This window comes from Ptychodera flava, chromosome 14 (genome assembly GCF_041260155.1).
Source record: "Ptychodera flava strain L36383 chromosome 14, AS_Pfla_20210202, whole genome shotgun sequence".
In the NCBI taxonomy this organism is placed as follows: Eukaryota; Metazoa; Hemichordata; class Enteropneusta; family Ptychoderidae; genus Ptychodera; species Ptychodera flava.
This window is the reverse complement of record NC_091941.1, coordinates 22,247,422-22,268,550: the sequence shown is the minus strand read 5'-3', so window position 1 is coordinate 22,268,550 and position 21,129 is coordinate 22,247,422. Positions and strand designations below refer to the sequence as shown.

Sequence of the window (21,129 nt, the reverse complement as noted above, 5' to 3'; positions counted from 1 at the left end):
TTGAATTTACAACTTTCAGTGCAGTGCGGTTCAAGGTCTGAGTGTTTACTTTGATCGGACAGATTCTTCAATGCGGCACGTTTCTTCTTAGATTTGCGTTGCTTTTTAACAGGATGAAGGACTTGAGTGTCGGAATCTGGTGAGCAAGACTGTGTGGTTTCAGCTTCGTCACCAGAAACTTCAGGTTCTGAGTTACTAAAGCTCTTCATCAAAGATTGGATAGGAGAAGTGAACAAACCAATGATAGAGCTTGATGAGCTGTGTGATGACTTTCCCATACCATTTAAACGTGCTTGTACTCGGTTGTTCAAGGCATTACCAATGTAGTGACAAGCAGATTTGATTGCGTCAGCAGAAACATCTGGTAGAAGACTTTTCATTTCCTTGTTCATTTCATCGACGAAAGGCCATTTATTGAAGTCTTTGAGTTGGTTCAGAGACATCTTGTTGATCTTAGCTATGTACTTGCCTTTAATTTTCTTCTCCATGTCCGCCGGTACGGTGGATTCATCCGATTTTTTCGATCCAGGCATAGTGTTTTCGGATGCAATTTGTGTACGTTGAACACAAAGCACTTCCCGCCAAGGCAGTTTCGGCGTACTTTCAACCACTTGTACCACAAAATACTAATGTAGCGAGAATCAGCCAAGTTTCGACGAAATAGATTGATATCAAAGCTACTTCGCAACACCATCCACCAGTAAGGAGATAATTTGTTGATGATTGCACCCAAAAGAGGGGAAAGAACTGACAAAAAGACGAGAGCGTTGACAGCGACCTGTTGACTGTTCGGACATGCGCACCATGAAACCTGGAGAGAAGTCCTGTCGAGAGACATTCCGCCAGACAATATTGTGGGAAAGTGACATCAAAGAGGAGGTCATCTTTCTGCCATTGGACTTTGACTAATACCTCAGCAGGCTGACTGATGACGTAGTCCTGAACTATCAAAGTTGAACGGAAAAAATCATGTTCGGTTAAACAAATTTTGTTAGTCAATAAAGTAACCATTTTCGCACCAAAGTATCCTCTGTTTTGCATATTTCATCTGATGAACAGCTTGATTGCCACCCTATTATCCTTTATGAAGAGGCATTCCTATATGGTTGATAGCAACTCTGTACCCCAGAACAATAAAACGCAAAATTGACCTAATCGATTATGTATTTCACCGAGACTGATAATGAAGCATTCATTATCGGATGCCCGCAGGTTTAATCAGCGGTTGGCTGGACTTCTGTCATCACCTTTGTACGGTTCTTTTTTATCTGTCTGTTGGTTGACCGTAAGTAGTCCGTCTGAGTTAAACTTCTACAAAAAAGGACGTTATCATCTGCGACGCTATCCAGAAATTGTTACCCATCAGTCCCGGAGTCGAGCTTTCATTGCATTGCGTCTTCAAACCCACGGCGACTGAGCAGCGTTAAGGTAAGGGACAATAGACAGATTCGGCTACAAGTTTAAAGCGTGAAAACAACGCAGCCCTCTGCGTCATGCGTCCACTCTGGCGTACACAGAAGCGTCAAATCAGTTGCAGAATTTATTGTGCCTGTGGGTGTTTGTGCTTGTCAAGTGAAGACTGAGCTTTTGGGTGTAGAGTTGAAATCAGCATGTATAGGACTTTTTCTGTCTGTCATCAATATTTCTGCCACGCTTTGCTTTCATAGTTCACAGCGCACGAGTATATTCGACCTCAATTCGTCGCGAAATTATAATAACTTAAGATATTTATTTCGGAGTCGCACGAAATGGCGATAAAGTCACGGTGGTGATTACATAGACTGTTTTACGCTACAAGAGAGCGCAAATATTAATCACAAAATCTCAAGAATAATTTGGGTATGCACATCAATATCACTGGACTTTCGTTTTTCTCAATTTGCAAATTTACTTCTGGAGAGATATGTTGCCACGGGATCCAACATGGACGCCCTCTCACATATGGCCAACAAGCCGAGTACACTCATCTTCCGCAAGCCTGCCCTAAATTCACAAATGCTTTGCTGGGAAATTTGTGACGACGAGATTTTATGTGCATTTGTTCAGTACAGGAGACTACTTATTAAGTGTAAAATATGACCCTCTCCAATTTTCCTTTCGTTGGGACCATAATCTGACAAGTGACTTTTTGTCGGTATATGAAACGGTTAATTACATTACTGAAACTCGGCCTATGTTTGCATGTCATGGTCACGTTGCATCATGACCAGTAGATGAATTTCCAAACGGTTGATAACACATTCAACATCTACACAGCGTTTCGGTTGGTTATATCGGCGACCTTCTGTACACTACGTCTCCATGTGCCTTGATACTCTTGTATTTGACCATGGCGCAACTTGGCTTTTCGACGGAGAGCCGCGTTTCCATGTGTGTAACCCGTGTGACTAACTTAGTCAATGAGCAATTTTCTTCAACTAATTAATAGTCTCTTCGTATTAGAGAGGGGAAGTTTAGTGTCGTTGTTCAACCTACCTGTGCTAGCTAGCAGCAACTTATGTCATCATGACATGCTGATATGCGGTGTCCCATGTGAAATAATACAGATGTTTATAGCATCGTCACCCGACGGGTGCTCTATGGATCACAAAATGATCAAACTACAGACACGATAAACTGTACAGACCAAGAAAAAGCAAGTATGCGAAGGTTACCACGGTGTCTCTTCGTAACCAGATTGATATACAAGTTTCTTATTTGAACGACTGAAATGGCGCACGTTAAATTGCCGTAAACGTTATCCTCGAAATCGGAATTATATTTTCCCCATAGAGTAACCACAAGGATGGCGGCCATTTTAAATATAAATGTCCGCAAATGTCAGGTAATTTGTTTCTCTAGTACCAAACTCTGCACGGTGACCCCTGAATTTTTATTCGTGATTGGGTGAGAGAACGGTTGAAAGTTTCATTGAGAAAAGTTTGAGCAAAACTTTAAATCTTTCACTTTCGAGGCGCATACTACCTTAACGATATTACCAAATGTGAGAAGAACCATTGTTGTAATGATGTCAGGAAATCGTCGCCGTTCCGAGTGCATGCACATTCAATTTTCCGTTCACAACTTATGCTGAATATTGAATAGTTAGCTTCTGTCAATGCGTTAATTGAAATTAACAGTATGCTCTTTCTTCTTCAGATATAAACGACTAGGTGACAATATAACACTAAGAAACCATGGCCGCTGCCAGACCACCAAATCCCCCTCCCGACGGAGGCTGGGGTTGGGCCGTTACCGCCGGTGCCTTCATCACATTGTTCTTCACCAATGGGCTGCCGCAGTCGTTCGGTGTGTTCTTTGTTGAGTTTCGTGACTACTTTCAAGCCAGCGCCAAGTCAGTGTCCCTCATTGGAGCCCTCCTGCTCAGTATGATTTTCTTCACGAGTGAGTAAGGGACGATTCAGAATTTACTTCCAGGGGGAGGGTGGAGGATTTTCTATTTTCTCGGTGATTTTTTCCATGGCCCCCCTAGTAAATTATAGAAAAAATCTATGCCCCCCCCTCATCTTTCCTGTTTTTTTTCCATGGCCCCCCTAATATATACATGCATGCTTATACGGTACATTATAGACATATCTAGTCTAAAAAGTTGCAGGAACTGTAGGGCCTAGTGGACATTAATCGATGATATCGCAAATCATTTCAGGGTTATGTGACTATAAAAAGAATGATTTGCAGGGACTGCAAGTGGCACACTTTTGGAAAGGGTAGCAATAAACATATCTGGTTGTAAATTTCTAAAGAAAAGTTAATTACTAATATGAATACTTTTTTCGTTATGTCTCACTGATACATATGATGCACACAAAGACAAGCAAAGATGTCAGTTAGAAATGGTGAACAGAAAATCAGGGAGCAGATAATTGGCAAAGTGATATATATCTTGAAGTTTAATGGTACATCATTTGCAGATATCCAGATATTTCTGGAAAGTGAGATGTACATGTACATGCACACGTTCAGCATACATTTTCATTTGATGATGCTGAATATTTGCAGACTCACGGTGAAAGTTTTAAATATTAGGAATTAAAATTGGTGAAAGCCAACTTGTTTTTAATTTTCTCTTTTTTTCTAATTTGGTTATCATAAAACCAAGTAGCTGCCACTGAAAGCAAAAATGCTGAGGAATATTTAGAACATTTCTTGGACAAAACACCTTATCCAAAAGATGAATTCACATTTTATTCTGCTCATTCCATTCACAATCCAATGTTCATATTAAAATGCGACAACCCTGTGCAAGTCAAAATTCACATTTTGTCAGCAGTATTTTTCAAAATTGACAGAGCATGCATATTTCAAATTTTTTTAACAAACTTTAATTTTAAAATAGTCATGATGCGCATGTTTTCAGATGACACGAAACAATAAATGTTAATTTGTTTTTTTGCCTTTTCTGCCAGCCGCCACTGTGAAATCTTTGATTATACATATCAGAATGAATGGGACACATAAGTATTAGCATCAATACACAATGTGTAAGCCTATCCACATTTCTCCTAGCCTCATACACACTGAGATCACTTCTTGGACTACAGCAAATTTCTTGTGTACACAATATTTCAACAATCCGACACCATAGCATTGGCGCAGTGCCACATGATCTTCTGGATGCACATACAGGATTATTGGAAAATCAACCCTTTTGTAAATTTTTCACCATATATTTTTGACAGTAATACATGATATTTTTATTTTCAACATTAAAAAACTATTCGCTGAAAAGCACCTTGAAGATGAGACGGCCATAAATTTATTTTCAAAAAGTTTATAGTAGATGTAAGCACTGTAAAAAGTTATGTAGAACATTCAAAAAATTTAGAAAGGGTAAAATTGATGAGAATGAAACATAGAAAAAAGGAGCAGAAAAGAAGAGTAGCAGTAGCAGTAGTTTACTCAAAGGATGAAGTGGGTGTATATTTGGGGTAAAAAACCTCAATTTTTGTATTAATGATAAAAATTTATTTAAGTCAAAATCTAGACAGTATTTTCTGAAATGTAATATTTCACTTGAAAGGAGAGTATTCATGTAGAAAAACAACTATTTTATTTGGCATTATCCATCCTCGTTTTAAAATTGTAGGGGTTTAAAGACTGACTACGGCGCGCCAAATGTTTCAAAAATATTTATCGTCATAGAGTAAAAATAAACTGTCAAATTTTCTTTCTAAATAAAGTATTAAACGTGTATGAATAATAAAGAAAAAATTTCTTTCGTCCATATCATTGTATTTTAATAATGTACTTTTTCGCAAAAATAACATTCGTTTGAAAATATGTGTCATTAAATATTTGAATGTGTCTGTACAGATAAAGATGACGTGCAACCGTCGTTCTCGATTGAAATAAAAATTCGATGGAATTGCGGAAGAAAATAAACGAGACAAGTATTATTGCAAAAAAGGGGAGAATGTTATGCAATACTTAATCGTAAAATACCCGTTAAACCGTAATGAGAAGATAAACTGTTTGCAAAAATTTTAAAATACCACAATCCCATACTTATTGACGCACATACACGTGTATTTGATATAAAGGTGCAATGAATGCTGATTATAAGGGAAAAAAGCAAAAAAAAAAAAATCAAGCACACACAAAAAAAATATTGAAATGCTTAAAAACAAAGCCAAAAATAGTACTTTCACTACTAAAAAAAACAAAGCGAACCACCATCAGGTCTGACTAAAAAAAGAAAGAAAATCACAACTGAAAAGTCGACCGAGATCGCGCTGGCGTTGAGGCTGAAAAGAAACCAAAACGAGGTCAGCCTGAAAAAAAAACCAAAACGAGGTTACCAAAAAAAAAAAAAAAAAAAAAAAAAAAAAAATGAAAACGAGGTTACCCCCCCCCCCCAAAAAAAAAAAAAAAAAAAAAACCAGTAGAAAAAAAGAGGCCCGTTCGAGAAAAGAAAACAGAGTGGGACACCCCGCAGAAAAAGCCCAACATGTAAATTGAATAATTCTCAATCTGATTGTTAGAGTTTAGTGCCAGAGGGTTTTGGATCATCACACTCGAATGTTGGACAAGATATTTTGGGTATTTCAGCGAGAACTCTCAGCTTCTAGTCTTCAATATCATCTCATGGACGTCCAAGTTACCGATACGTCCCATTCTATATTAAACAGTTACAAGTGGACAAAACATTCGTGGTGGTTCGTCGGCTGCCAGTGGTCCCCTCGCTCATTGCGTGCCTCAATGTACCCCCTGGAGGTGGTAAGCCAGCGGTCGGCGGTCCCGTCGCTAGTACAGTACACGCCGCACCGGCGACCAGCGATCACATCGCTGTACAGTGTAGGGCCGCCTCTCCAAAACCATAGACAGTCTGTGCCAAAACCATGGAGTCCTACCCCAACAAAACGATGGCTAGCCGCTAGCCCACGGTTACGTGTGTGATTCGACACATAGCGGCCACCGTGTGGGTATGCATAGTAAAATTGCATACCACGCGGCGGCCGCTATGTATCGAACCACACGTAACCGTGGGTTTAGCCTCTAAACGGAGTGTGGCAAAGGAAAAAATTCTCCGGCTAAAACACTCCGTTTAGATTCGAGGCAACGTTTTCAGTAGTACATGTAGAACGCGAACGCGCCCGACTTGACAGACACTGATCAAGCAGTAGCCCTGCGTACGATGCTGTGTGTTCCGCAGCGGGGCGATTAGCTGTAGGGCTAATCAAGCAGCCGCTATTTCTCTGTATACTGATTAATGAGCTTTGGGTGGCAGGGCTAGGGCTGTGAGTTACCGGAGTTACACGGCCAGACCGTATCACGCCGGTAACTCACCGCCCTGGCACCCAGAGCTACAGCATAGGCTACTGCTCAAATATCGTAGCTCCATATATTGGACTGTGTGGAAATAAAGCTTTCTGCAATGGGGATCTACATGTCGTGTAACGGTGTATGTGCCGGTCTAGCCCTGCGAGTATAATGAGAGTGTCTGGCGTTGCGAAGGCCGGACACTCTCGCCATACTCGTTAGGCTTGTGCCGGTCCTGAGGGATCGCCGTTGCATCATAGGGCGTGTTTATAGTCAGAAAACCCGGACCGAGACGAGTCGAGACGAGACCAAAAGACCTCCTATCTTACTGATAGAAAAGTTACGGGTTTTTTTGCACAAAGGCAGCATCATCTGTACCAATGCCACGGAAAAAAAGGACGTTGATCCACTTCTGTCTTAGTCAAAGAAGTGATATCCCACCCCAACCATCGACTAATGCTTGTTCATTTTCGTACATTCTAGTCAGTGGTTACATAGTTCTTCGAATTTGAATCTTAATCTGAGGCTGCCTCAGATTCCACACACATAACATACATGTACTATATAGTATCGGTAATGTAGAAAAATGGTGCAGAGCCACTATAGGTGCCTGTCAATAGACAAAAGTTGGCTATTGACACGCGGGACGTTTTTCTTCATAATTCACCACATTTTGGTGAAATAAACTGCTCTTCTTCCACATAAATGAAGAACACATTGTTCTGCCATGTAGTAATTACAAAATAAGTTCTAATACGTCGGAAAATTAATATTTTGCAATGCTAGCGAAAACCGTCACGCAAGGTATGTCGTACGCGTTCACCGTGTCACTCTAGCACAACCACGGTCCTGCATCAGTGTGCGAAATTAACGTCGGTCCGACGGTCCGAGACCGACAGTTTCTCGTCGGGCCGAAAGTTTTTAGCAACATGTCGGTCCTTATGACCGACTGAAATTTGGAATAAATGATGAAAATTTCTCCGTCAAGACCTGTAACAGATGCAGATGATGACTGACTCTGAATCATGTGATTCAGACATGAATGTCATACACCTATCATGTTTTCCACCGTGGGAGTGCGGGGCAACAGGGGATATTGATCGCACTTCGAGTCCTGGTAGTGGGGAATTCGATCTCCATGGTACGCCAGACGGGGAGGGGGTGGGGGTTGACAATTTTGCAACATAGTAATTTTGTCTTGCGACTTTTTGCATTTACGAAGAGTCTAATCCCTCCGATCAACGCGCATAGCATGGTGCAGCTGATTACATTCAGATCAGTATGAATTATGTCGGTGCATGCAGATTCTAGCAATCGAATGAATTGATTTTCATGTTGGTGCAACGATGCGATACAATATTATAATAATACTCGTCTAGTGAGTGTAACCCTGGGAATGTTAGCATATCTGTGTCATATGACAACAACACCCAGTACCACTTCACTAGTTCTACATTTTAAGTCTTTGGAATTTACATGTACACAAATGTACATAATACAGCCCTTCGTTTTATCAAACTGACTCGCTCCGTTTTCTTTGCTTTGATTTTCCATTCAAGCGTTCAAAACATAAACGGTTCATAGAAGAGTTTAAGACAAAAACCTACCAAGAGAACAGTGCTGTTGACTAATCATATTTGGTTTTGAACATGGAGGTATTTTTTTTACCTGTATGGTTTTGAACTACGCTCGATACAAGGACTAGATGTTACACGACAGTCCAATTGTGCTACTTGCAGTCGACAATCAAGTTCACGTTTCGCTGCGTTTGTTTGTGGACCGCTAGAACATCTTGCTTGCTCGTTGGTCTTTAACCAAAGTTCACAAGGCCGACTGTTACCACGATATATCGACGTTATAATAAGTGTACATTTTATTAAACAGAGCGGCTTTATCATAAAAGTTTTGTCGAGTTGCACGAGCCTTCGTGTATACTCTCTGAGGCCGAGAGTAGGGCTTCAATATCGGTACCGTTTTACGACAGGCATGCAAAACTCACCCTCATCCTGGGCTGTAGGCCTAAATGTCGCAAAAAATATGTCTTTAAAGATTTTACGAGTGTCTGTCAAACTTTTCAGAGTCATTTTAATAACTTTAAGCTTTCAAAGGGCGAGACCCAGCAATAATCGCTCAAGCAAAACTTTTCGATCAGAAAATATGCATTCATTTCCGCGAGTGGCGTTTGCCATTCTGCAATTTCTCTAATCGAGAAAAGGTTACGATACTTGTCCTTTTAATTAAAAGTATAACTTCACCTGTTTCTTCATGAGTGCAACTGAGGCAACATTTAAGCATATTTATTTTTTGAAAAATGTCGAAAGTAATCCATACGTCATATCAAAATACGTACCAAATATTTTCTCCCTTCTGTTTAAAAAAAGACGTGGTAATCAATGTTTGCATAAAACAATTATTCATACACTTATGACTGTTTTCAAGGTACTAAGTTATTCACTCACTCTTCTACCACTCGCGTTGGCTAATTTCAGAAGTGATTTTCAGCTTGCCAACCATTTTCAAATCACAATATCACATGCCCTGGTGTAGTGTACATTTGTACACAGCAATGTAGAGAACACCATTCCCCATAGAAAGTCATGAGAGACAAACTTTCTCGCTTTCATCAGCCACATGTAGCCAGTGCATGAGCCTGTATTCCCCAGCCCCTGGGTGTTTGACATCATTTTATAGTCCGAGAGTGGGGTATTTGACATGGTTAGAAAAATGTCAAATTCTCCTGTTAGTCCCATAGTCCCCCCTCCCCCATGGTGGAAAACATTGATAAATGTGTGCGCATAACAATGAGGAAGATGAGGGCTGTGATCTTTTTCAGATTCCAGATTATGTAGATGAATGTTTCATGATCATTCACCAACACTATTCTGCATCTATGTGAACAATACTGACTCTATTGATAAAAGGACACGAAAAATTAAATACTGTATTATAACATTCAAAAGCATAGTATTGGTGGAGAAGTTGACGTTAATGGTCGTTAACAACTGAATTTACTGAGGACCGGCAGTTTTCTGTAAGGACCTGAAGCTTTGGCTTGGTGCAGGCCCTTATGACCTGAAGCTATTTTCTCTTAATTTCGCACACTGTCCTGCATACGCGTATTTTTGCCGATTGGTGATACTTATTTGGTACAATGCCACCCTTTAGTGATGATGAGGTCCGTTTTGCATTGTAAAAGTCGGAAAATCTTAGTAGTTCACGTCAGAGAACTGTCATGACAGGCATCGTGATTTCCGATGGCCGCGACATTGACAGCTTGGTCGCTTTCGACATAACTCCGCATGCCTGCATTGAGAAACGACTATTACGATGGTGACAACATTCTAAAGCTTCGTCAGCTAATCCAAAATAGCAAGCAAAATGCACCCGAAGCCTAACTTCACGGCCTAGAACGACGCGAGGCAAGAGCCAGAGAGAAAGATACAAGGAGTCTCAACACGGGGAGCCGACATTTTAACCTTGACCTCCAGTTCGGGTCAGCACTGGTGTGCTGCCTCCATGGTATAGTAAAGCCAATGACCTTGGGTACGATAAAACTGTACCCGGAAATTAAAACATTTTGGTAAAAAATTTTTCTCGCTTAAAACATCGTAGTAAACATTGCTATCACTTTCAATATCATGTCTTTCCTTTTCAATGTGCAAAAAAGTTTTCAATATGGATCTATACTTGACAAATAGGTTTGCAGGGGAAGCAAAGTCGCCTTGCCCCCACAAATTGATTTTTTTACCTAATAAACGTTTTGTTTACTTTATAACATTATTCTCAGAACTATTCTTAAAAGATGATGCCATTTAGGAGAAATTCCTGACTCTCCAATTGCAATAGCATTACCTCTTATCCTCATATTTCGGCTTTTCCTTTGCAATTAAAAGAACCGTGGACGACGACTTTGTTCATTCTTACGAACAAAATGGCAGAGGAAAACATTCTGAGAAGCATGAGGAAGTTTATTTCGCTAAAATCCGGTAAAATTTGGCTAAAAAAGTCCCGCGTGTCAATAGCCAACTTTTGTCTATTGACAGGCGCCTGTCAATAGCCACGGCATAAAATTAAACCTATGAGCTTCCAGTTTACTTTCCTATAATGTGTTTATAAATGGTGAATCTAATTTCTAAAAAATGATTACTTAAATCTCCTGTATGTATGTTTCTAATACAAGGTTACCTATTTTGAATTCACAGTAGATATCAATGTAGAATCTGAATCTGGCGCTTATCGCTTAGGCCAAAATGCCGACGTCGCATCGCAGTTCGCATGTTTCGAGCTCGCCTTGAACTCAAGTTGAAAAATCCTCGACAAATCTTTTTTCAGTTGTTCCAATCGTTGATTGTGCTATCTCTTGCTTTGTGCGTCGATCTTTGACACTCACAACAAACTGCAAGCTTTCTGTAGTATTGTATATATGATGTATTTACAACGCCTGGCCTGAGGGGTCATTATGGTCTCGTCTCGACTCGTCTCGGTCCGGGTTTTGAGACTCGCCGTTGCGTCGCTCGTCTTGTCGCACACGGAAAACGATGGACGTTCTCTCAACACGCGGCAGATTTCTTCAAAACTATTCATTTTTAATGATTTGGGTGATATTTGAGGATAGACGAGTAATTATCAAACAACCAGGTGTTTATTACCATGGTTTTTGAATTCATTCCATCGTAGAAATCCACGGTTACATGTGGTTCGATACATAGCGGCCGCCGCGTTGTATGCAATCCACGCGGTGGCCGCCGGCCGCTATGTATCGAACCACACGTAACCGTGTAGAAATCATATAACGGAGCGGCTCGGTGCAAGGCTTGCATGTGAGCCCCCTGCCGTACCGCACCTAAGGCATCCATATGTTCGCAGTGTTGCTATGAAGGGACATGGGTTGTACACCTCGCTCGTGATCTGAACTGTGGACTGTCTCAAATTGGCTCGGTTAACTTGACTCTTTGGAACTATTCACTGTTAACCTGGACGTTCTTTAGGTGATACTGCACGAAGTTCATCAAGTACGGTTTCAAGTAGCTCTGCTTGGCAGGGCCCAGCCAAACAGAGCTAGGATTCAAGATGTCAAAGTTATCACTGAAATGCTCAATTAATATTTCGTCAAACATTGCAGTATGTGGTGATCGGATTCCCGGCTGTTGGGGATTCATCGATCGAAGGAAACGTGAATCATGAGTTTTTTGAATAAATTAATTGTAATTTCGCGCGTTTGGTTTTTTTTTTTTTTGTGGCGAGTGCTCCTTTTTTTTCTTTTTTTTTCTTTTTTTTCTTTTTTTCTTTTTTTCTTTTTTTTTTTTTTGCTGTGGCGAGTGCATGCTCATTTGTTTTTTCTTTCCACTGCCCCACGCGTTTTTTTTGTATTTGCTGCGTCCATGGCATTTTTTATTTTTTTATTTTTATTTTATTTTTTTAATTTTTTTTTTTTAGTAGATGATGTCCACTTTTGTCTAGCAATCACTGCCGAATTTTTTCTGTGATTTTCTCTCTTTACTGTTAAAGCGGCTGGTGGTTCATATTATATTTTTGATTATCTACAATACGTTTTTTATGAGACGTACTGCTTTTTAATTTTCTTAAGTACATAAATAATTTTATGTATGCATGGCTTTTTTTGTCTGATTCTTTATAATGATTTTCTGTATGTGGTTCACATTTTGATTTTTTGTAATATTTTTTCCGAGTGGTAGTAGTGGTTTTTTAGTGATTTTCCTGTGATTTTTGTGTACGTACCAATGTAAACATCTTATACTTTTTTTTTGTAAAATCAGCACTAATTGCACCTTTTACTCGAACTATTATACGTGTATGTATGTCGATAGGTATGAATGTATGACTTTTTCAAATCGTTGAAAATTGTTTATTTCCTAATTACGCTTTGTATTCTCAAGTTAAAATGAAGTATTAAATGACATTTCTGTCTTTTGGTTTTTAATTATACTTTTCTTACTTATTTCCTTCCGTAATGACACCTAATTTTTATTTCAATCGAGAAGACAGTTTATTTTTGCACCGAATCGATAAATATTTTTGAAACATTTGGCGCGCCGTAGACTGACACTCTAATAATTGATTAAAATCATGATCAGCAAAATTAAAATGCCTCTTATTCAAAATGCCTCTTATTAAAAATGTAAGAGCTTTATTACCAAACAAAACCAATTGATAGTTGTTGTGTTATACAGCATTTAAAAAACATAATGTGAAATTTCAGAAAATTTGACCCAGCCGGAGTGGAGTTAAATTCTTTGGAAATTTTGAAATTGGGAGGCAAAAGAAGCCAAGAAATCGGGTGATTTGCATACATTTGCATAAATTAACACTTCTTTATCATGCAACTTTCAACTGCTTTACAAGCTACAAGGTAAACCCAACCTTAAAAAGACATTTGCTGTAATTTTTAGCATTTGTTCAATGTTCATCTCTGTGTATCAGCATTTGTTTGTTATTCTATCACTACATAGAACACCCAATGCTGTATTTAGCAACATACCAGTGTGAACATAAATGACCATTGTTATTGTTGATAAATGAATTCTAGTCTGGACTTGATCTGAGATCTCTTTTCAACAAAAACACCCTGACTGTTCACTGTATGGTTTGTATTGACATGCTAAATACTGGACATTTCATAACGCTTCAGGGAGGAGAACAAGATACTGCTATAGATGCATAAAACAAACCACTGTGAATATTACCGAATTTGGCAGCTAAAGGAGTTTAACTAAACATGTTGAGTTTATCTGTCACCCAGGTAGAGTCTATGGTTCTCTTTTGTAGAGATCAGAAATTCTGGGCAAATATTGAATTGATGTTTTTTTTCCTTGGCCCCCCCCTAAAAGATTGTGGTATTTTTGTCTGGCCCCCCCTAAATTTTCTTGGGAAAAATGGGTGCCCCCCCTGAAATCCTCCAACCCCCCCCCCTGGAAGTAAATTCTGAATCGTCCTTAATTATATCAAAAGTTGGTTATCAAGCCTCCTGAAACACTCGCCAGATGCTTTTCCGTTGATATGCTGTAGAATTTGTGTGTTTGTATATGCTCTAAGATTGTGCTTTAAGTTCATAAACTTAGTTCACGTAGTTACAGATTGGTTCCATTTCTTCATCTGTACCCTTCGTCATCTGTCCGCGAGTCCGTTCGTGTGCCACAACCCCGTGAAACATTTGTTTAAAATCCTGGTGCAAGTTTGTGATTTGATTTTCGATACAATCAAAAGTGGCAATTTTCATGCCACCAATCATAGCTCGTCCACTATTTGATTTCTTTCAAAGTTGGTAAAAGGAAAATATATAATGACTTGCACATGTTCGTTTGTTTCGAAATGTGATCAAATGTGACCGACAGACTGGGGCATTTTATCGCTACTTGTACAGAGGTCAAGATTCATTTCTTCATCGGGTTGTTTCAATCTTGTCATGGTACTCCATAGCAGCTATTGCACAATTATGACATTTTGAAGTGGTACTCGCAAGTAAGTGCATTATTGCACTGACACTGTGTCAAATACCGTCTTTGGCGATGGATTTCTCTTTACAATCAAGACATGTATTATAGATATATATATAATTATTATATTTTGCTCAACAAGTACTGAAGTCTCAATTTATACCCGCTACAGCCTTCCAGGCCGCGCAAAACAAATCTTACAATTCAGCCCTTTCCTTTCAAAACAGGTCCCATCAGCGCTGGCTTAGCGAACACAAAAGGTTGTCGACCCATCGCCATGGTTGGCGGGGTACTGGCATCACTGAGTCTCATTATTAGCTCCTTCGCTCCGGGTTTGAAATTTCTCTACGTTTTCATGGGCATCCTTACAGGTAAGGGACCACTAGTTAAGCGTACATATATTAACATTATTAACATGCCGACAGTGTATTAATAGAGGTCGACTAATTGTCAGTGTAAGATACAAAAATAAAGTTTATCAGAAATTAAAATTTTGTTTCTTCCTGCATTAATTGCATAGATTTGTCGGAGAGAGAATTGTGCTAAAGCGCTGTTCATGTCGGGCAAAATTCGCAACAACAAGCTCAATCTTCAGACATGCTGTAAAAACCATTGAGAAATATTGGACCAATTTCTGATTTTCTACTCATCTCTCCCTACTGCATACCTAAATCTAGACGAGATGAGATGAGATGAGATGAGAGATGAGATGAGATGAGATGAGATGAGAAATCATGAATGTATACCCTTTCTTCATAATATTATATGTATTTATGTTCTCTTAATTATCATTTATATCATTATTATAATCACAATTTCGTATCGACACTATTGTATTCATTACATGTCACATTTTCATATATAATTTAATACATAAAATGCAACTCTTCCTTGGGGAGTGGAGAGAGAGAGAGAGAGAGAGAGAGAGAGAGAGAGAGAGAGAGAGAGAGAGAGAGAGAATGAGAGAGAGAGAGAGAGGAGAGGGAGAGAGAGTCTATTTCGACTTCAGTAATGCTTATTAATGGCGTATTTCTTTCCTCTTCTTTAATTTTAGGATTTGGTTTTAGTTTAGGCTTCGTTCCCAGTTTAGGCATTGTCGCGCAGTACTTCAAGAAAAAATACATCATGGCTACTGCCGTTTCACTGTCGGGCGTGGCGCTCGGGACCATCATATTTCCTCCTCTTTGTAATCGAATGATAAACAAGTACGGCTGGAGATCTTCACTTTTTCTACTGGGGGCAATGACTATGAATATTCTTGTTGGTTCGGCTTTGTTCAGACCTCTCAATCCGACCCAAGTAGAAACCGACGAAGAATCCTCGTGTTCTGATTCTGAGGCAGATTCGATCTCAAGGCTTGACGCTGAGTCGACGGATGTTGAATCGGCGTCTGATTCATCCGAATCAGAAGATAGTACGATCACCAAGAGGAAGGGTAGAACCAAGGAAATTAAAGCCAGTGCCTCAAATGGAAAGCCAAAGGCTTTGGATATTTCAGTGTTTAAGTCTTATCGTTACCTCTTGATTTGTGTGATTTGCGTTCTGATAGGAATGTCGTTCGTCACTTCTGTCATTTTCTTGGTGCCATATGCGACGTCTCGAGGTATACCACTCAAGATGGCGGCTTACCTGATGTCTGTCTTTGGTTTGGTCAACTTCCTCGGAAGACTTCTCCAGGGGATCTTAGCCAACGCGGGTTTACTCACACCAACGAAATTCCTCTGCATACATCTGTTGGTTATCACCGTCGCCAACTTCCTGATTCCCTCTGGCAAGTCGTACGCGGCTTTTGTTGCCTATGCTGTGTTTGCTGGTTTGAGTATGGCCGGAACATCAGCGCTTTTCCCCGCCTTGATAAGAGGAATGGTAGGGGATGAGAAGTTTCAATCAGGAGTCGGATTGTCCCAGATATTCGTCGGGTCAGGTACATTTCTTGGACCGGTAATATCAGGTATTTAAATTTTTTGATTTGCATTATTGAATATCCACTTTGCTTTACTTATGACCACGAAAGGGAAAAAATATAAAACAAAACAACGAAAAAACCCAAACACATTTTAAGCATTAACAGGTTACGTATATCGAAGACTAACAGGGATAGATGCAGATCAGTTTTCTTTTACGCGCAAAATATTAAACGCTTTTTCATTTGGTTAGGTATTGAAGGCTGTAAGTGCCATAAAACAAAAAATGTAACCAAATCATTTTCAAAACACCCGAAAGGATCTCCGTTGAATATTAATCACCCATGTTACAGACATGAGGATGTAGGCTACGTGCGTGCCAGTACATTACCCAGTAAATACATTTATTTTATTTATGATTCATTAAAAGTCAACAAAAATGTCCAGCTGACATTACTTTATAGCTCCACTAACTGTATCTTTTAGCATTATTTTTATGATTTTACTTTCAAGCTAACATAACTTTGTGAGAATGTACTAATGTAGGTGTGTGTATGTACTTATCAGTAACTATACCGCTGGGGCTGTATATGCAATTTCGAACAAGATTGTCAAAGAATACAATGTGATTAAATGTTGGTCCAAACATTAAATCACGGCCCCATGCGGAAAAGTACAAACTGTGGATACTGTGCATAATTATGTGCACTGAAATTTTCACATAAACTGCACAGAGTAGTCCAGTCTAAAGCATTGAGATGAGTGTTTTCAACTGTGACATTGTATGTTTTGTTTCCTTTGTAATATTACCAATTTTTAATATATCGGGAAATCAAAAAGACCGTAAAAATTTGAATTTACTTATCGATTGTTTCACAAAAGAATGGTTTCCTAATGAAGTAAAAGCCATATCCCTTCAGAAGATAGAATTCAGAGAAAACCAGGAGAGAATAGGAAGATATTTTGAGGTCAACAAATTTCAAGAGTCACAGCTAGCTCGTTGGGCTTTAATCAATTTTGCACTCACTCCTACAACTAGCATGTTTTAACCGTTTTTTTTGGCAAACTTAAGTCGCTAGGCGATCCTTCGAGCCGTAGTGTTGTTCTCGCAGCATGAAGAAGTTCCCCGTGAGTGTAAGAGATAAAATTCGGCACATTCAACTTTTGATATATTATTATAGGGTGATAGCTATATGGTAAGGTCATTTACAGTATAAGCAATAAAGTTTTCAAGTATCTGTTGACCTTTTTCTCCTGACATGCTTATCTTCCTATGTTCTTCCCGCTCAGGAACGCTCATTGACAAAACTGGAGGATTTAAGGCCGCCTTCATGTTTTCTGGATTTTTGGCAGTCTTGAGTTTTGTGCTGATGTTGCTTGAACCAGTTCTCCACAAACTTGAACTTGCAAAGGAGCTGAAAAAAGAGAGTGAAGAGATGGACTTAGAGAAGGAAATCGAAATTACAAAAGCTGAATGATGAAATATGACGTTACACTGGTCCAATAATCATTTTCATTCAAGGTAATACATTACCAGGTCCATGGGACATTGTGATTTACAAATATAAGTAGGACCATCGTGAACCACTGATAGTTAGTGGTGGTACCAGGTGTCCGGAATGGGTAAGCGTACCCTGCTAGCATGCTACACCCGTCAGGATTGGTCCCAAAATTGTCTAAATATTGTATGAAATGATACAGGAATTGTTGTCCTCAGATGAGGACAACAATTATGATGTCGGAATTTCACCTAAAGGTATTATTTCACTTCTCATGGTAGTCTACAGGTAAACTATTAAATATTTTCCCTGACACAACTAACTATATTTCAAATAATCATGTAGCAGAAATTGTTCATTACCCTCAGTAAGCTCGATTTTTAAGAAGACAAGCCTGTATAGAGTTGCCAAGGCAACATGTTCATGTGACAGATAATTATACTTTTATTCAGATTTACAGTTAAATTACTTCAGAGAATGAAATCGAGCAGCGACATGTTTGTTTCCTAAAGTATTTTTCAACGCTTAAACTGCTTTTTGACGGGATGGATACTTATGAAATCAAGTAATCTTCCCTCTGTGCTGTTTGAAAACTACATGACCCCCAGGGTATTGCCGGCCAACCCAAGGCGGTATTAAGTGAACACTCCCTAACTCTATGTAGACCAGTGGCCAGTCCATCGGGATAACCCATGCAGGTACAGTGTATTTGAATTGTCCAATCCCAAAAGAGTCGTTCACACATACGCACACCTGTCAGTCCTTCGAACCCTACATAACAGTACATCTCTGGGACGAACGAAATATCCGCCTAAAAACGCAGCTAGATGTAGCTTTTCAGTGATCGAAATGGTTTTTCTAATTTAATTGGTTTATTGGTAACAACAGTAAAAGGTTCAAGATCGTGTCACACAGGTGTAAGTTGTTCGTGGCTGTTATATCAAATTAACCGGGTTGTATTGTAATGAAACGACAAAAGAGGCATGACCTCTTAAGATAAATGATTCCCCACCCAGGCCCTTCAGAAAATTTGCGTTTTTCATTTCAGGTGACGCATTCGACACAACCGGTGACTACGACGTGGCATTCTACGCTACAGGTGCCATATTGACCGTTGCCTTTCTTTTACAAGTGTTGTCAACTCCGCTACTTCACCGATGCCTAGAAGAAGACAACGAGGGAGCGAGAAAAACCGCCAACACCCTGTTCTTGGAGGTCGTTTGAACTTTTCAAATCTCGTATAAAAAATGTACAGTTCAGAACACGTCATCGACCTTGCTGTTGAATTAATGCAAATGTTAAAAGCTGTTATTTTGTCAAATTAAATGTTAGTCTGGTTTACTATTTACTTCCATGAAATCCGGAGAGAAGTCCTGTCGAGAGACATTCCTCCAGACAATATTGTGGGAAAAGGACATCAAAGAAGAGGTCATCTTTCTGCCATCGGACTTTGACTAATACCTCAACAAGCTGATCGATGACGTAGTCCCTAAGTGTCAAAGTCGAACCGGAAAAAAAGTTCGGTGACACTAATTTTGTTAGCCAATAAAGTAACCATTTTTGCTCCAAAGTATTTTCTCTTTTGCACATATCAGATGAACAACATGATTGCCACCCGATTATCCCTTATGAAGATATATTCCCGATGGTTGAAACCTTAAAGACAAAGGTTCATACGATTGGTTCAAGAGAAAGGGCCCCATATTGTTCATATCAATTCCCGTAGTTTACTACCAAAGTTAGAAGAAATCAAGATCTTAGCCAGGGAATCTAAAGCAGCAATAATCGGTGTTAGTGAAACATGGTTGGATAGTTCCATACCGGATAGTGAGATTGATATACCTTGATATGACATACAAAGGAATGATCGTAATAGAGAAGGTTGGGGAGTTTGCTTGTACATACGATCCGACAGAGAACTGATTTGCAAAATGACAACATAGAGGCCATATGGATTGATATGCTCCTGCCAAAGTCAAAGCCGATTTTAATTGGAACTTGTTATAGACCTCCAAAATTTTTCATCTTTTTGGGTTTGGAAGATATACTCACGACACATTGCATTGCCGATCAAGAATCAATTTTAATTGGTACTTTAATTGTAATGTTCAGTTCGATGACATTAGAAATTTTTAGAAGTTTTGTAATATTTTTGCATTTTTACAATTTATATGTGACCCTACAAGAATCACTGATCATAGTTCTACTATTATTGACCTCATCTTGACCTAAAATCGAGACAAACTTTGCCAATCTGGCGTATTGCCAATCAGAATAAGCTATCATTATGTTTACTGTACCAGAAAAGTTAGTAAATGATTCACATACAACAGTCAAAATAAGATCAATTAAAGGTTATTCCACTGGTTTATTCACTGAACAGGTCGATTGGCATCAGGTCATTGACTGTGACAAGACCGAGGAAAACAATGGTCTGAGCCATGGATTAACTCTGAAATTTTAGACGGTATTAAAGTGGGAGATCGTTTATTTCGAAAACTGAAAAAAAAAACACGGGGAGGACAGCCTATTAAGAAGTTTCGACGTCAGAGAAATAAGGTTTCCAGACTCATCAAACGTGCAAAATCCGATTTCTTCAAGTCAAAATAAGTCAACTGTGGAAAGAATGGCACAGAACTTTGGAAAATATTGGAAAACTTGTGGGAGCTCCTCTCAAAAAATGTTGATTCTACGTTCACAAATATTGGCTCGGTTATAGGCAATGAAGTCTGCTTTGACAAAACAAACATTGCACAGAGATTTAACTACTTTTTCATTACAATAACTTCTTCACTTGTCAACAAACCACGTCCCATGTCTGGTAAGTTTGGCATAGACCACGTCAAACATTTTTACTCCGATAAAGGGTTTGTAGTAAATGGTTTCAAACTTTCCGTGCTGGTGACTCTGTTGTTTGTAAGCATCTTTCCTCTATTGACAGCACTCAATCGACATGCTTGGACAATATTCCAGCAAAATTTCTCAGAGACGGTGCTGAGCAGATTCCTGTTCCACTAACTCAAGTCATTAATTTATACATCCATTGGCAATTTGTTCCAAATGATTTAAAGAATGCCAAAGCTGTCCCAGTTTACAAAAAAGAATGACAAACATTTTAAGGTAATTATCGGCCAGTTTCAATTACAAGATTTGTTTCTAAAGTGATGGAGAGAATAATATTTGACCGGCTACCCTCTGAAAAACAAGTTACTCTATGAATTCAATGAGGATTTAGACCAGGGTACTCAAGTGATAAATGCTTGATTTACATCACTGATTATATTAAACACCAAATTGACCAGGTAAAACGAACGGGGATGGTGCTTTTAGACACTCAGAAAGCGTTTGATACCGTGGATAATGGGAACCTATCAGATAAGCTTAAAACTGGGTTTGAGTCACGATGCTGTTCTTTTGCCCAGATCTTATCTGACTGGTAGACAGCAGGTGGCTAATGTGAAAGGTCATATGTCATCATTTAATCAAATTAATTGTGGGATTCCTTAAGGGTCG

The 21,129-nt window shown here is 39.2% G+C and overlaps 1 protein-coding gene across 1 annotated transcript; it reads left to right on the top strand.

The window, feature by feature from the left end:
• Window positions 1-1,294: 1,294 nt before the first annotated feature.
• On the top strand, window positions 1,295-19,993 carry LOC139149769 (monocarboxylate transporter 2-like). The gene is made up of 6 exons (XM_070721742.1): window positions 1,295-1,428; window positions 3,139-3,384; window positions 14,441-14,584; window positions 15,268-16,164; window positions 17,408-17,639; window positions 18,665-19,993. Exons 2-5 carry the CDS (start codon window positions 3,177-3,179, stop codon window positions 17,593-17,595), a joined length of 1,437 nt encoding a protein of 478 aa, XP_070577843.1. The 5' UTR covers window positions 1,295-1,428; window positions 3,139-3,176; the 3' UTR covers window positions 17,596-17,639; window positions 18,665-19,993.
• The last annotated feature ends 1,136 nt before the right edge of the window (window positions 19,994-21,129 follow it).

Coding starts and splice junctions, on each gene's coding strand:
- LOC139149769 (XM_070721742.1), top strand. CDS start 3,177: ATGGCCGCTGCCAGACCACCAAATCCCCCTCCCGACGGAGGCTGGGGT. Junction 3,385..14,440: donor CAGTATGATTTTCTTCACGA/GTGAGTAAGGGA, acceptor CTTTCAAAACAG/GTCCCATCAGCGCTGGCTTA. Junction 16,165..17,407: donor TCTTGGACCGGTAATATCAG/GTATTTAAATTT, acceptor CTTCCCGCTCAG/GAACGCTCATTGACAAAACT.